We start from the raw sequence: 17,686 nt of genomic DNA, 5'->3' as shown, positions 1-17,686 counted from the left end.
CACGCGAAAGCAGCCAGAGGCGAAAGCTCTTCGGCTAAACTAAAGTCTCAGATTTCTTTGTGACAAAGTCAGACAGTGCAGCCGTTACTGCAGCAGAAGGAAGCTCTGCTTTCCATGCTGTTAAGCAGTATAAGGTCAGTAACGAGACACAATAATTTTTTTTTTTTTGCCGCCGCCGCCAACAAAAAAAAGTGTCCACCTTTTCAGAAACCCAAATCTGGTCACCCTAGCTAGCAGGGGTATATTAGCAGCTAGTTAGTGGTAGAGTGATCTGCCTCAAAGAAGGCAGCGAAGATGTGTGTGCGACTCCGACATTTGCCTAAAAGAAAAGTCCTGCGAGAAAAATAAACTAGAATATATGAGATTAGTTTGTCCACGACAAAAAAAAAAAGAAAAATACCTGTAATTAATGTGCTACATTTTAAAATGAGTTTAAAGACATTTTAAGGCTTTAATTTTAGACACATGATTTTTAAACTTTCTAAGGATGCGAAGGCGCCCTGAAATTAATAGAAAGAGATGCTTGGAATAGAGGCTTTAGGCTATTCTAAATGGATGCACCTGCCTCGGTGCGAATATGGAGGTTTTCTTATTTGCTCTTGTTGCGCTCCTCCTCATCTCGTTTTTTTCTTCTCTCGCATACGGGCGAGGCTGACCGGTCTGTGCGCGCACAGCTAAAAAGCAGTTGTCTTTGCCTGCCACTCCCGGTGGGACCCCACATCGGTGGGACACCAACTGTTCTGCCAAATGAAATGACTCTGGTGTGTCATGGAGTGGAACGCCGTGCCTGTGCACACAAGCCCAGATGGAGAAGCAGAAAATAAGACGGGGAAGAGAGAGGGAAGGGTTGGGGGGCAGGGGAGATGGTACAGAGAGAGATGTAGGATGATGGAGGAAAAAGTGAAGGAGAGGCAGACAGCGAGAAAAGGAGCTCACATACAGCGGCTATGGAAAATAGCTGCATAGGTCTGTGCCATCCCGAGGCAGAGGAAGGGACCCTGACCTTTCCTCTGCTCGGGGCCTCTGCAGATTCACGGTCGCTTCCTCCTCCTCACCGGAGGCAGGCGGCAGCAGAGCGGGAGGAGCGGGCGAGGAGAGGGGGACGACGAGAACTGAGGAGAGGGGAGTATGTCCTCCGCAATGTCACCGCACCGGGTAATTGACGGCGGGCGTAAATGCGTCTCCTTTCTCTCGTGTCTTGTCGGTCGTAATCTTCACATCGGTGCACTCGACTGATAAGGCGGAGCCGCTCCGCGCAAAACGCGTCTTTGTTTCCGTTGTTTCTACCGACCACGAGGCTCGGATGCTGAGTTAGGGCTTCGTCGCTCGCAACAAAGAACGAAACATGGCGTCCTGTGGTTACGGTGCTCGGTCGCCTCGCGTTTGGCTCCTCAGCAAATCCTTTTTCAGCACAGAGTCCAAGAAATGAAGTCATGCGACTTTCCCGACTTGAACTTTTCCACGTTTTGTCGCTTTTCCACTTAAAGACTTAAATGTTTTTATCAAGGGTGCACCAGTGGCAGTTTCCCAGCCGATGTTTAACAAGCCTGACCCCTCCGATTTTGCCCAATACCAATTGGGAGATACAGCAAGAAAGTTGCTAAGTTGACAACTGTGGGGTGACTATTGTCAACTAATTGCTAACTGTGAGGCTAACAGTCGAACTTCTCTCACAGCAGAGCAAAAGAGGACAGTGTTTGATTTGTAGATTTTTGCAGAGGTAGGCAAGATCAGCGAAAAGGTCGGCTTTATCAGGCAAGTATCAGGCGATCATCGATCTCCCAAAATCAAGAAAATCTGGGCCAATTTATTGGTACAACCCCAATTTTTACAACAGAGATAGAATTAATAATTGCAAACTAGAAGGGAAATTATGTCTGGTTTTCAAAATATGTCAAACAATCGTCTATTTGGGGTGCTGTGGTGGCGTAAGGGTTAAGCACAACCCACATACTTAGACCTCGATGTGGTCGTCGTAGGTTCAATTCCCGGCCTAGTGACCTTTGCCGCCTGTCTTCCCCCTTCTCTCATTACCCACTTCCCTGTCAATTCACTGTCAAATAAAGGCCACTAGAGCCAATAAAATGTTGTTTTTTGAACATCTGAATCGTCTCGTTGTGGCTCTGACTGTATGTTCAGGGTTGATCCCCAACTTCAACTCAAGCTTTCTATGTGTCCATTTATAATAACATGATGCTGCCACCACTGTACTCCATTGTGATTTTGTAGCGTTTGTAGTAGCGTTTGTTTTCACCTACCCTACCTAATTACTTAAATTACCCCTAAACACTTCGCATTTTTGTGAATGTAAAGTGAGAAAATGTGAAGATGTTGGAGGGACATAAATATCATTGCAAGGTACTAAAATATCCTCATGCTTCTCAGTGTTAGCCTGTGAACATAGGACTTGTCAATGTGTAGCTTAAAGGGAGGTATTATGTATTTTCCGGACACATTGTGCTATTTTATAGCACAATGAAGAAACTGTCACCTTCAGTTGTTAACAAAATTCTATTTCAAAAACAACTTAAACCAAACTTGCTGTTTCGTTTAAGTCGTATCTTAAACGATAGACAGCTTTATCTGACAACTTGAAATTGGGTGTCTGTCTCTTTAAGAACTTCCTACCCTTTCCAACACTTCAGCACTTTATCACAACAGTGCTTCTCTATGCCACTGATGCCGTTTACGAACCAATCTTAGTAGAGCTGTAGTTTGTGTAACGCGCTCAGTTCCACCAGTGTTTGCTAATTGCTGCTGCCGCTAGCTGAGCGGAAGAGCAAGCGCTAAGGCGTTCCCAAACGAGACTAAAGGATTTCTCAAACATGCATGAATGAATGAATCAAAACAACAATCCAGGCATGTGTTTAATGAGGGAATGACTTTATAACATGACATAAACCTCTTTAAATACATAATAATCCCACTTTGTGACATCAGTGTTTGAAAAATAGTGTTACATTTGCAGAAGTTCTGTCTTACTTTGTTTGCAGCAAACTTAAAAGACAGCTGACAAAGTGACCCGTTGAACTAGCCTGAGTCCAGATCTCACTCCCAGGCTGACTGATGCAGTAAGCGATTAATAAATTAATCGCAAAATATATTAAAACGAGCTCAATAATTTCCATTTTGGTGGTTAATATTTGTTAAAATGAGAGCTCATACTCTGTTTTATTTATGGTTTTGTTTGGAAGTTTCCGTTTTATTTTTTGCTTTTGGTTGTCGTGTTTCACTTTCAGATGACTAAAATGCCTTCCAGTTGAAGTGTCTTAATAAAGTAAAGTTTATTGACCTTTGAGAGGGCGAACTTCCATTATAATGCCATTCCCAATACATTACTTGAAAATAGCCTCAAGACAACAATATTATCGTTTATCACTATAAATACTGGGACAGTTTGTCGATTTAAATTTATAATGACAGGCCAACACGTCGATTGGTCTCAGTCAAATATAATTGCTCATTAAATAATATCTTAAGCTTGCCTGACATTTTGTTGTGATCCTGCATGTTAACATTAAATACTCAATAATACACTCCCCAAAACAGTGAACCAAATAAATCTGTGAAGCATACAGTAGCTGTAGTAGCAGATACACTGAGAGACGTGTCTGGAAAAGTCTCTCAGCAGGAGCTAAAACGATTATTAAACGTTCATATTTCAGCACAAGCCCAGCCAGCAATCATCTGCCTGCTTTCACAACGAGGTTTTTGCCGGGTTTTTTTTCTGTTGCTGCTCGGTGTTTGGAAGACACATTGCACATTATTTCATCAGGTAAACGCAAACAAGCACCAAGGCACTCACAGCTTCCAAACTTGAGGGGGCAGGCATGTCCGTCCATGGGGAAATCCACCAGCTTCATGGGACACTCGGCGTTAATGGTCAACCTGAAGGAGAATGGTTAAAGCTGGGACCAAGATGAATTTTACATGGCTCTGTCTGCAGCAGAACAGACAGGATCTAAAAAGCAGAATGGGTTGAATTTCTAAATGTATTTGACACTGTTAATCAAAAAGCTTTTTTTAATTATTATTTTTATCATTATTGTCAATGCAATGAAAGTATAAGCTACACCCCATCATTCCCCCTTTAGAAGCAATAGCTTTGGTTTTGGGTTTTGTTTCAGGAGAACTCATTTAGGCGCTCCAGAATGGTTGCTATGGGAGATTCTAAGCTTCCTCAAACACGCATGAAAGAATCAATGCAACACTCTAGGCACGCTTACGATGGGGGAATAATATTGTGACATGATGTCAAGCTCAAAAATGTTCATTTTACACAATATTCCTCCTTTACTAAACACCTGCAGAGCAGCAGATTACCAAAACCCTTCCTAACATAGAGATTATTTAAACACATTTAATCAGCAGTACCTGAGTGAAACTCTCATTTTTAGATCCTCTGGATACTGTAAGTTACTTTTGATAGTAGAGGAAACTTTTTTTTTTGTTTTATTTTTTTACAGTGTCTGCATTTACAGTTTCTGCAAAAAGAAAAAAAAAACATACTTCTTTAGAACAAATCTACAAAATATAAAATTGCATCTTCCAGTGTCTTCCTGTGCCAGGAAGACACTGCTGAAGGGTACACAAATCAAGGGAAGCTTTTAGCTTGTTAATTTCCTACTTTGGCCCACGTTGCTCTGAGTTGAAAAAGGCGTAAAACGTTTGGCATCTGCACCCCCTCTGAGCAGCTTTCTGCTGTTTACACTGAGAACCTTGGTTGGATTCCACACTAGATCCCTTTTATTACTTTATAGCAAACACAGTCTGTCATCTTTTCTAGCAAAAAAAAAAAAAAAGATTAAAAAAAATACAGAAATATGGAAATGTGTAATATGTGAAGTGTTTGCAACGTAATCACAAGCCAACATTTTTGAAGGTTATGGAATTAGATGCAAAGCAGCAGGCTGTTGGTAAGATGGAGGCACAGTTAAGAGGTTTGCTTTTTACCTCATGGTGTAAAGGATGGTGCCGTTCTTCATGATGCGGAAGAGCTTGTTGGGCGCGGTCATGTTGTGGGCGACCGACCGCTTGCCGTTCCTGAAGAAAGTGTCCGGTGTCCAGACCTTGGTCACCATCAGATTGTTGAGTCTCAGTATCTCCACTGGACCCTCGTACATCAACCTCCGATCAACCCAGGTCTGCCGAAAGAATACATCCATAGTGTATTCCTAATGGAGGGAAAACAGACATTACAAAAAACATGGATTCTACAAAATATCAAATGCAGTAATGCTTTGGTTGAACACCCAAATAATGCAGTGCTACGGCTGCACAACATTTAAAAAACATGATGTGTGATAAAATTGGTGAATAACAGTATTATTTAAGAAAAGGGTTGTCAAAATAATCGATGTTTCGATGTTATCTAACATGCTTTTGTCAAACTGATCCATTCACATTTTTCTAAATTGTCACACTTCTGTCAAAATTTAAAACCTTCGGTGGAGGTTTTAAAATTCGCTTTCATGGGTGATACACAACACAACTTTAAAAAATGAGAGCTCTTTATCCGACAAAGCAAACACAAAAGCTTTGTTAGAGGTACTTTCCCTAACAGGCAGACACACAGGAAAAAAAACGACGTGACATTCTAGCTGTGCTAGCATGTTAATGAAAAGATAATGAAAAAGGAGTACAAAAATCACAAGGAGCCAAGCCAAAAAACATAAACCAGCAGGGAAACAAGAGGGGGGAACACAGGTTGGAGGAAGTGGCAGGAGTAGATGAAAGGAACAGGCGAGGAGTGACTGAGGTTGAGGTGCTTAAGTACTGGGGAGATTGAATGCTGAACAAAAGACCTGGGCTGATTAGCTAACCGATTAGATTTCTTTACCATATGCATACTGCGCACAGTGATATTGTGTTAACATAAATTTGTGACATATGTTGAATTGCAATCTGATAGCGCAAAAAGTTGCGTAAAAGTAAGAACAGAATTCAACATGAGAAGAGTTTAGCTACGTACCATTTCAACGTCTGAGACTGGCCCAAAGCTCGTCACATAAATGTCAGTTTTCACCTCTGTCACAGGACCTGTCGGGTCAATTAAACACACCACAGAAATCACATTCATTGACATTTTCTCAGAAAGTTATCTTATCCAAATAGGTGTTGTAAGCTGTTTTGAGGTCTACTGCTCCTCAGAATAAAATCTAGGAGACTTGCAGTAGCTCATCTCTTCTGGAGCTGTGTAGTACTCTGCATAATGCAATGGAGAAAATAGCTTAGAAGATGTAAAAAAAAAAAAAAACATAAAAAAAAACATAATCCTGTTTGATTTTTTCCCCCTTCATTGAACGGATGTGGAGTCCCAGTGAGAAGGCGAGCTGTAAGCGTGCGCCTGCGCGCGGACATTCCCGTTGACAGGCCGCTTTGCGCAGTCAACCAGTTTTCGCTGCTTCCCAACATGAATATTCAGCAGACATCATGCATGAAAACCAAATCCATACTTTTTACCTCTTGAACCGAGCATTACACATTTGTCCTGAAACGTACAGGGGATTATGTAACTGCCCTCTGTCATATGCACATGGCACCGGGGCCGCTCGTTTTAAAGGCAAACCCGTCACACTGGACGTACGAAGAGCAAGACGGCGTTTCAGCAGGCGTCGTGTTATGAGTTTATAAACCAGCGCCTTACCTACAGTGCTCATCTTGCGATGCGAGTTAGAGAGATGGAGCATAGAAGCACGATGTTGTTGACATGAAGACTTCCTCTGTCCTGAATGGAGGATTTCCTCAGGCTTCATCTGCCTATGAGCGTCTTAAAATCGAATAAATTGATTGTAATTCTTTGCATTTCCTGCTAACTGCATTTGATATTTTTTTGTTTGTTTCCCAATAGTTAATATTTAGGAAGTAAAGCAGGGTTGCTTTGGCTGCCTTTAAAACTGCAGTATGTAACTTCTAACAAGCTATCACTATGTTGTAACAGTATGTTATGACACAGGACATCAGTGAAAACATCGCTCTCCTCCACATCCTTCCTGACATGATATTGCCATCTGAAGAAATGCACCACTCCAACCAAAACCAACCAGTCAGTGCCAGGAGGAGAATCTCAGTGCCTCAAATCATCCCTGTGAATGCGCTGCTAAATGTGCTAATGGCGGAGAAACAACTCACTGCTTATCCTTAGCTTACGCTAACTGTTCTTAGCATTCACGATAGACAATTGTTGCTGCCAGTGACGTGCGGTCAGGGGAGGCAGGTGAGGCAGTGCCTCACCAGCCGTCATGGAAAGAAAGAAAATATATAATCATAAAGTAATTTAAATTGTTATATTCATCCGGTGGTTTGTACTAAAAAATATTTATTTTTCATGTAGCTTCACCAATTTCGATTTTTATTTGTTAAAAATCGCTGAATTTTCTTATTTTCCCATTCAAATGCTTGGAAGCGATGCGGTGAGGCAGCAGCGAGCTCTGCCTCACAACCCTGGTTCTGCCTGGCTGCTAAGCGGAGAGAGCATGTTGCTGTACGGCGTCAATAAAATGGTTTAAACTAATTTAATATGTGAACTTATTTCCAATAATTTAGCTTATGTATATAATGTACAGTGCTTTTTGTCACCAACTGTGTTTGTGTAACGTGTTTCGTGTAATGAGCGATTATAAACGGCAGAGAACAGGTTCGAGGTGAGGCAGGCAGTTCTCTTGCCTCATGGCAGGGGGCGCTCAAGATCCCAGACGTTCGTCTTGTTCACTCCTCAACTGCCGAGTAAGTGACAGCGAGCTAGGCTAAACGATTCGGGAAGCAAGTCAAGTGCAGCGATAGATTATAATAGAGATAGTGATTTTTTCCTCTCGCTTATCCCGACTTTCGACATGGATGACTACATTACAACACTAAAAAAGTTTTCTCAAGTGGACTTTCAATCGAAGCAGGAGATAATATGTGTGTTTTGTGAGCTACAGTTTGTATGTGTAAGGATGCAGAAGTGAAACATAACCTGTAAACTGCTGTCAATCTATGCATCTATTTGCAAATCTGATTCTGATGACGTCAGTGCCTCACCAGCTATGAACCTCACCGCACGTCACTGGTTGCTGCACTGTAGCAGAGAGCAAAGGAGAGCGGTTGTGGGGGGAGTTGTGATGGTGATTGACAGCGCTAAGTCCCGCCTCCTGGCTCTGATTGGTTGATTCTAGTTTGGAGAAAAATAGCACAGTTTCTAGTGGTTTTTAAATGGTTTTTAAACATGATCAATTAGAATTTATTGTGACAGCGATAAATCAAAAACTTGTTGCGATAAGAAATTTATCACGATAAATGATAAACGATTCGATAAATGCCCACCTCTAGACTAGTCTTAGTTTAGTGCTGCTTCCAACATCTTGCTCTCTATTTAGTTCCTCTCTGCTTCCCATCATCTCTTTTTCTATGTCTGCTAAAGAAAAGTATCAATGCACAGCACAATGCTGCCACTTCCAAGTTTCACAACGATGTGGAGAGTCGGTTTACTGCCACGCATTGCGTTTCTGCATCGATAACTAGCTTAAGTCTCGCTGTTGAGAAGAGATTTCTTTTTTTGCCAGTCCTCCAGTAAAAGGCGAGACCAGTGGAGTCCAGAGTAAACAGTTGCCCTGCTGGGCGCAGAGCCACAGTGTTGACATGAACTCCATGGATCTTCAGAGGCTCTGAGGGCGTTAAGATCAAATGAAGTGACTAGAATTTGATTTATTTTTCTGCTTACTTCACACTTTGGCGTTTTAAACCCTTTTTCTTGGTCGTTCATCCTAAGGATTTGGACAGAGCCTTCGGGGAGTACATTCAACAAATTTTCACTATTCTGTAAAATTGTTTGGTTGGAGAAAAAGTGCAATTAGTTCAGGCCCCCTGCTGACCAAAACAAAGAGCTGCTACAAGTTTTAAACACCAGTACTCCTGTCACAATAGCAAATTTTACAGGGTGATATATTGTTTCCCAGAAGTTATTACGATAAACGATAATATCACTGTTTTGAGACCACTTTTTCAAGTTTCACAATGGGATAATATTGTAAGAACAGATTCTCAAAGCTCAATAAAGCTTTCACTTCTAATGAACATGTAACACTGGAACTGGAGGACATTTTAAATATCAAACGAGAACAACAAATAAAATGAAGTCTCTGCAAACAAAACTGTCCTTCAAACAAATGGCTAGTTGAGACCAAAGCACCAGACTGAAGACTTTCGTCACCCGGTTTTTGGTAGAAAGAGAGAAAAATGAAGAACAATAAACGATAAAAGGGAAAATTATTGAATTCGTTTTTATTTGTTGTGCAATTAATTGATTTTTTGCTTATCGTGACAATATGATGAATATTTCAAGAGAAAAACTGATTCTCTATTTTTTTCTTTTTTTTTTTGTCTAAACAATGTCTGACGTGTTCCCTAATATTTAGAAGACGTTGCCACAGTATTTTCCTCTCTATTCATATTTGAAATTTTATCCTCATAATCTTTTACCTACGAAGTAAAACTTTTTTTTTAAATTTGAAAATATGCCAGCTGTCAGATTTCAATTTAACGAGTTTTGTTGTTTGCTTCTCGGAAAGAGGTTCCTTTAATTTACAGACACTGAACAAAACAAATTGTTTATACCTTAAACTTTCTGCCATCTTTTCCTGAACCTGGACATTCACACCAAACCCAGCCAACTCCCGCTGGTTTTCTGAATCTCAACAACCCACTCAACTCGGGTGTGACGTCATTCTGAGCTCTGACCACAGAAACAAACTGAATGCAGAACAGCTGAAGGACAAAGCTGGAGCTCAGGGCCGCGGACAACCTCGGGTCGGTCCTGCGCAAAAAAAAGTTTATGCGATTTTTTTTTCCTAATGTAGTGAAAAAAAAAGAAGAAAAAAGTTAAGAAGGAGACGCTAAAGCTGGGTGTTGGATAATAATTTTGACCTTTTAGGGCTCAAATTGTTTGTACTTCTACGCCTCCTTAGAGAGAAGATGTTTTAAGTGGTTCTTCGGCAAACAGTGACATCATTTTCGTTTTCAATCTTTTCATTAAAGCCGATAATTTAATTTCCAAAGTGACGCCAAAGTGCTGTGAATTGTGTGATGCTCGTTCTGCGGTGCGCAAAAATTGCGCTCCTCCTCTGAATACCTCCGAATCCAGGTCGCAGCCTGTTGTCGTAGCCGTCCAGGAGTCGGTCCAAAATCCGAGTAAAATTCTCCGGGTAAATCCTCTCATCCTTCCTTGCTTGTCCGGAGATTGTTTTCGCACTACGAGAAAAATATAAAATAAATTAAAAAATAAAAATAAAAAACCCTGAACTTTCAGGTGTGAACTAATCCGATCCGTCACGTTTTCTTTTTTCTTTCTTTATTTACTTATTTGTTTTTTGTTTTGTTTTTTTTTTTTTTGGGGGGGGGGGGGGGTTTCGGCACCGCACTCACCAAGTCGTCAAACAGAAAAAGTAGACCAGGGTCCGAATGAACGCGGGTCGCGTCGCCGTCACCATCTCCTTCTTCTTTGCGAACAGCATCCTCGCATGCCATACTTCAAGCCTCTTCACATCTCACCGCGCCAAGCCGCCTGTGTCCCGGTAGAAGAGACTGGGGGGAAAGACGCGGCGGTGGCGGCAGCGGCAGCGGCGCAGCGCAGCGGCGCAGGGAGGATGCTGGAAGTTGTGTGGATTTCTCTCTGCGGTCTCTCCGCCACAAGCGCAACACAGTCTCACACACCCACACACACGCACGCATACACACGCACCCACACACACTTTCACCCTACAACACCGGGCGGTCACCTCCTGTCCGGATCCTTCCCAATGTCTCACCTTCTTTCTCTCATTCCCTCTCTTCTCTCCATCCCTGCCTGTTTTCTCCTTTCCCTCTCACACATTAAAACCCTGGCACATTTCTGAGAAGGACTCCCCCCACTCCCCACCTCTCCTCTTCTCTAAGCTCCAGCCTCCCTGACCCCGCTCCCAGGGGCGCCTCCAGAAAGTTTAGCCACATTTGTGGAGGTGGGGGTTGGGGGGCACTGATAAATTTGAGGCGCTATCTACCAAAATCAGTGATGGAGCAAAAGTCCTGTGGAAGAATTAAGAGCTGGTGATATTTTTAAAACGACGGTGAAATACTCATTTAGCTCTTGTCAGGAAGCTGTGAATCTCAATACCAGTTTCACTCATGAAGAGGCAGATTTTTTTATTTGCATATTCTTCTGGACTGAGGCTGCCTATAAACCCCAACTTCAGTCGTCTGCCTTAAAGGGCCAGTGTTATGTTTTCCATCCACATACTGCCACTAACTGTCTTACCTTCACTTTTTCTGAGAAAGCAGTTTATATGCTTAATATTACTTAAGAGAAATGTGACTTTATGATTTGGTGTCTAGAAATTGGGCTTCTGTCTCTTTAAGAAGCTCCTGCTCTTTCTCAAGCTCCGCCTTCAGGAAGTCATCACAACATGGCTCCTCTATTAACCGTTTAACAACGTTTTCACCAGCACTGTACTGAGAGGAAATGAGCTCAGCAGTCCCACCAGGTGCTTGCCAATTGCTGCCGGCTAGTCTGAAGGAGCTGAGTGGGGGAGTCGCCTGAGAGAGCTGCTCTGTTGAGGGGAAGCTTGGTTGCCATGGAGATCAAAGGATTTCTCAAACATGCATGAAAGAATCAAAGCAACGCTCCAGGTGATTTTTTTGCCATCATGTAAACATTGATCAAAATCAAAAAGTTGATTCTGCATAATACCGCACTGAATACAGTCCGGTAATCAGTGGGTCACCACTTCGAGCCCCCGCTCTTTGGGTAAGACACCTGACCCACCCTGCCTGCTGGTGGTTGTCAGAGGCCCAAGGGGGCACCGGCCAGCCTCACCTCCGAATGCAACGTGAGACGCTTTGGAGTCCTCTGGACTTGATAAAGCGCTTTGCCAATACAGTACATTTAACATGTAACATAAAAGCTGAGATGGATGAAAAAATTATCAAGCATATTCAAGGTTGCAGCTTACAGAAGACTGTCATTTCCTGTCTTGAACAATATCGTCAAGACAACAAATTCAAGTGGGTGTCCACTCCCCACCCGTTCACCTCTTTGATGGCGCCACCACCCCTTCTTTCCTTCCTCCCTATATTTCTGCAGACTACAGCAAATGTATTTTTCTTTTTTGGCATTAAATTTATAGTTGCAAATACACGCCAACAATTCCACCGTGCTCTTTGACCTCTCTGCCAGCCAGTGCCCACCTGGCGCCCACCACTCTCTGCCATGCGGAAGCGCCAGCTGCAGCTTAACCTACATGTTGAACTAGTTTCAGGCAACGCATCGGCGAGCGCCTGTATCAGGATTCAAATGGGTCAGTCTTGTCGCAATACGCAGTTGCGCGCGCGCGTCCGCACACAGGTACTGTAGAGGAACTGGGACAAGCCACATGCTGCTTCACAGATTTCTCTGCACCTGGGACAAGAACAAGACCTTCACTCTTCGTGTGTGCTACCTTTTGTGTGTGTGTGTGTGTAGGGGTGAGTGCGTGTGTGTCTCTGAAGGTGAAACGCGGGTGAATCAAGATGTCTGGATTCCACCACACTGGCTTTCCTGATGAGTTTGAAAGTGTAAGAAAGGCACACACACACACACACACACACACACACGAGAGGTTTTTCGTGTGCGTGTTGTTTTTGAGGGGGAAAATGAGGAAGCATTATGTAGATACAGTATCTTTTATGCGAGCTGAAGTCATGCAACTCTTGCAAGGCAGCTCTCAATCTCCTGCACAGCCACCCACCCCCAGTCCTCCCACAATACACCAGGGCAAGGCGGCTCTGTGGGGGATGAGTAATGCACGCGCTCCTTGTGGGGGCTGGCGTTCGTCCGAGGGAATCTTTCTTTTTGTTTGTTTCTCATCTTTTTGGGCGTCTGATTACCGTTTGCTCTTTTAAGCGAGGCTCTTGCGGCAGACCGCACAACAAGGCTGCTGTCACGCATCGACTGAACCGCCGTCGAACGCCTGAAAATGTCACGCAGATTTAAGAAACGACGCTCCGGCCTTATTATGCCTCTTGACCTTTTCCTCGTGGCTTCTGGCTGGCGTTTAAAATTTCCCGTTCCCGGCGTTCCTCGGCGTCGACGCTCGTGGCCCGAAGACACGTTCGGTGCCTGTCACACGCTGAGGAGTTTTTAGAGGTCCTTTAATTGCATTTCAGTGATTGTGCGACTCCGTCGTGAGGCGGGCTTGTACAGAATCCTCTGCTATTGTAAGCTGCATGCCCTGCAGTGCACATAGACTGCGATGATAATCTAGTTTTTGCATCTCTCCGAGCTCCTGTGTGTGCTTGCAAAATGGAAGCAGAAAAAGGTGAGGGGATTTGGGGAGCAGATCTAAAGGGAGCTGGCTTTGAATGCCTTTGTCTTGCACCCAAAGATAAGGGTTCACAATGGCAACCCCTGAGGAGTCTCAATCTGACCACAAATGCATCTCCTTCAGCCAGAGCAAACACAGTAAAATCCACAGTTTGCTGTCCGTACTGCACTGTAGAAACTTCTTCAATGCTAACCCAGCATAGGGGAGGTTCTGCTAAATCCTTAGAAGTAAATAACTGTCTTACCGTCTTCCTTCAGTTTACCACAATCCATCAATGACGTTTCAGAGAATGCTAAAAGTCACCTTTGAAATAAAGACATTGGCCGTTTATTACGTTTCAAAATACATATTGCAATATTTGCAATATGATTGCAATGATTCATCATTTAGGATTTTATGCATCAAATATTGAAAGTTTAGCTCTCTATTACATGAGGTGTTATGGATAAAATGTCAATTTGATCTTTCTGGTGTTCTTGGATGCCCCCTGGTGGCTTGGAGGTCTATGCTCTGCCCTCCAACGATATAACACGGTTTGATCAATATAAATGTCATTGTTTCTTCAAAAGGCCAAACAAAGTAGCTGTTTCTAGGCTTCAACGTTCCTTTACAGTATTTTAATGTTGACATTTTTATGCACCACTGATGTAAAAATCCCACGACTAATGTCCAGGAGGATCAAAAATGATGGCACGGTTGCCATAGTGACAGATCAAGTTTGTCCTCTGGGGTACGCGGTGTGTCAATGACACTCAGGTTATCGGTGTCATCCAGTTTCCGTTGCGATTGTCGTGGCTCAGCAGAACGGCTCAGTTAAAGTGTGGTGGCTGCAGCTGCTGCTGCTGGTGGGCGGCCCCCGGCTGCTGCTGTGGAGCAGAGCAGAAACATGCTTTCTGTCAAAGAAATTCCCTGCACCACACTGAAAAGGACCACGTTTTGTTCACTTTTGACTCTAGAGACTAACGAGAAATGACTCAACGTAATAGTTTCGTTTTGCAATTTAAAGTCAAATCAGTTTATGCCACTGAATAGACAGTATTTACATTTTCTCCCTTGGTTTCAAAACATCCCTCCGTTTTTGTCTGAATTCATGCAACTGATTTGGGCTTTGTTCCTTTTACGTTCACAGAGGAACTTTATTTCCGCGTGTGATTGGAAGCAACGCTGGAGTGTTTAGAGATTTATTCATGAGAAGAACACTGGCATAAGGGCATGTGCACAAAAAGAGCACCGACACAACACGTGCTGCAGGGCAAACGCTCTCCCACCAACATTTACGCCTCTTCTTCCATCTCCCACCGGCCACCTCCCCTGCAGAAATATCCAAATCATCCAGAGAACCGCTCTATAAATGTGTAATCGCCTCATTTCCGTCTGTGTTTACCCAAAAAATTAAAAATAAAAATGCTGCTCACAACAGTTGTGGTAGTCTTCTGTCTCAGTGATGTGTGTTTATGTGGTTTAGATCTAGAAAACATTTCTACTTTTTTCTCAGAAAGGAATGGAAAATGTGCATATTCTACAGGAACAAGGTGCAACAATTCTGCTTTCATTGGATACACAGTTAAAAATAGATTCAAACTTCATTGCTAACATTTAAAAAAAAAAAAACTTTACTTAGCATACCTGCTTTAAGTATAAATAGTTACAGAGGGAGGACAACAGACACAGTTAAGAAGTGCACTATTACTGCAGTGTGGTATTTATATTGCAGTATATACAGCCATCATCAATAAATTCATTTATGGATTCAAATGAGGCCCTTTTGTCAGGTTAAATCTGTTTGAACTGGGATATTTGCCAGAAAAAACACATGATTTGTTCTTAAATAAATCAATCTTTTGAACAACTTTTTGAAAGCAGCAATTTAAAGCGCTAATTATCTCATTCTACTGTGCTGATGAAAATTCCCTCACTTCTGGATGCTGAATGCTTGAAAATGAAAGTAAAAATGACAGCATTAATCCTGCCAAAAATTGTCTGACCTCTGTAAGTCAGAAATTTATTTTCAGACTGTTAAATTTTTTAATGACTAAAATGCTACTGAAAAATATTAAATCTCATTAGAATTATGATAAATTTTCTTACAACACAAATTATTCATCATACATTTAGTACCGCACATGTCTTAACCTACCTTCATTTTAAATTCAGAACAAACTATGAATTTTGCTATGAAATTGACTAGAGCCAATTCAGTTATACACGGCTAACAAAATTGACATATTTTGCACTCCTATTGCTGAGAATTGACAAATAAGTATTTTCCTAGACTAAGCAAAGAGGGACTTCCCGTCCCCCCACCCCAAAATAAAGAGAAATTATATGCATTTCTTCACGATAAAAACTGCAGAAGGGTTAAGAAGTTTGTTTGGTTGGAAGTAAAAAAGGGATCACTTGATTTTAAGCGATTTATTTGAGTTGACTGGTAACATCAATGTTTCTCTTGCTAATTTCCATGTTGGCGCTATGACCCGTCCAGGTGGACTCGCCATCCCCGCCAGAAGAAATTTCAACAGTCCTGTTAAATCTCATGTTTTCCAATCAGAACAAACAGTAACCACCACCCACTTTAGCTGCGCTCATTTATATATTTTTTTAAATTTTTTTGCTTTGTTTTCCACACTCAAAAAGCCCCATTCTTCTTTTAAGTCTATATTTGCTTGCGTGGCCCTTACAAATATAGACTTAACAATGACGCTGAGTGACAACAGCCCCATTGTTCCGTAATACAGCAGCTCTTCCCACTAAAATGCATACACATCAATTAGACTCTTTGATTGCACCTCCAATGCTGACTTGAAGGCTTATGTAACGTAGACCTCCCCCTTCTCATACACATACACACACACACACACACGCATACACACACATCCTCCATTTCAGCTCACACACACAGGACACAACAGAGGTGAGTTAGTCCTGCCTAAAACAGGTAGAGAGAGCAACGCAATGCTCTCTCCCTTAAGCAGAAAAAGAAGTACAGTCCCCATAAGTAAGCTACAGTCATATTAAATAGGCCAAACCGCCTATACTTAGAAGCTGGGATGTCAGAGAAAACAAGGTTTTGGAACTTTGGGGGTAATAATGAAACGGGGGATATTTTCTGCATTAACGTGGAAAAAAAAAAAAAAGATAAAAAGTTTGGATTTGGACACAAGCCCCTACTTGTGACTTTCAGTCGCCCATCATCCAAGACCTAAACTTTCAGAGGGCAACGAACTAGGAGAAAAAGTCTAGGAAGAGGAAAGAGAGCACTCAAGTATTGTCAAGTACGCTAATATAATGGGTGGGTGGGCTGACTGAAAGAGATGAGGGGGCCCTGCGGAGCGTAAATGACACCTAATCACTCAGATTCACAAGTGGATAATGGTTTAGCACTTTTAATTTGGATCGGAGCATCTTCACTGTCGATGGCGAAAGCCCTTCTCACCTGGCATGAGACGGCAGGCTGCTCTTTTACGAATGCGCTGTGATGTGAGGACACTTTACGCGTTTGAAGATCCAGCTTGAAGTCATCTTTTCAGAGGATAGTTAAGGATCTGGAGAGTCGGAGTCACAATCCGGTGACTTTCCTTTCTTTATGGTCTCTTTCCATAAATGACTCAAAAAAATATATAAAAAATAAGCAGGAATTATCCAGTATCACAAAGGGAAGGTTGATGGTTGCCATGCCTTAAGGAAAGATTTTATGTCAATATTTTTTTGTGTGTGAAGGTGGAAGACTGAAACATCTAGTTATTTTTATATATGTTCATGTCAGAGAAAGGTTTGCCTTTTATACTGTTCAACCCTGAGGGGAGACTCTCTCTGAATCAAACGCCACCTCCACACAGGGGTCAGACACCCAGGGTCAGTCGAACCAAACAGCATTCAGATCCCTGAGATAAAGGTCCAAGCTGCCCAGCTCAAGCTTACTTAACTATGTTTAAAAAAAAATTTAAAAAAAGCTGCTAGATATTCTATGCACCGTCCGGTTCAAGGAGACCCAGTGTCGGTGGAAATAAACATACCTTTGATGGATTGTACAGCAAAGCAATTTTGAAAGTTCACTTACGGTGGCTATTGCAGAAACCGATCTGCCACGGAGCGACACAGAAACGCTGCTGGTTAAGAAACAAAACGCAGTGAAAAGCAGAGGTACAAACGTCTGAAAACATAACTCATCCACATTCAGAGCTACGCAAAGCCAGAGGTGGATGTGTCTAAAGATGGAGCCTTTAGACACGTTTATCCAGCAGATAGAGGACTTTCAGCAACATAAAACGTGTCAAAAAGTTCTGAATCAGTAGCTTGACTCCAGTTTTTCTTTCTTCTTTTTTGCGGTTTTCACAGGAAACTAAAAAACAAAATAGTCGGATAGGTCAGACTTT

The 17,686-nt window shown here is 42.3% G+C and overlaps 1 protein-coding gene across 1 annotated transcript in view; it reads right to left on the bottom strand.

Moving 5' to 3' along the window:
- The window catches only part of gabra4 (gamma-aminobutyric acid type A receptor subunit alpha4), a 39,353-nt gene extending 26,826 nt beyond the window's left edge, over nt 1-12,527 (bottom strand). Inside the window, exons 1-5 of the mRNA XM_044127412.1 lie at nt 10,402-12,527; nt 10,109-10,227; nt 5,972-6,039; nt 4,954-5,174; nt 3,806-3,888 (exon numbers count right to left, since the gene is read on the bottom strand). Of these exons, the coding sequence (XP_043983347.1) occupies nt 3,806-3,888; nt 4,954-5,174; nt 5,972-6,039; nt 10,109-10,227; nt 10,402-10,490 (580 nt within the window). The 5' untranslated portion in view covers nt 10,491-12,527. The remainder of the gene's footprint in view (nt 1-3,805; nt 3,889-4,953; nt 5,175-5,971; nt 6,040-10,108; nt 10,228-10,401) is intronic.
- Between the last annotated feature and the right edge of the window lie 5,159 nt (nt 12,528-17,686).

The sequence above is a fragment of the Gambusia affinis genome, linkage group LG09, assembly GCF_019740435.1.
Source record: "Gambusia affinis linkage group LG09, SWU_Gaff_1.0, whole genome shotgun sequence".
Classification (NCBI taxonomy): domain Eukaryota; kingdom Metazoa; phylum Chordata; class Actinopteri; order Cyprinodontiformes; family Poeciliidae; genus Gambusia; species Gambusia affinis.
This window is presented reverse-complemented; position numbering and strand designations above follow the sequence as displayed.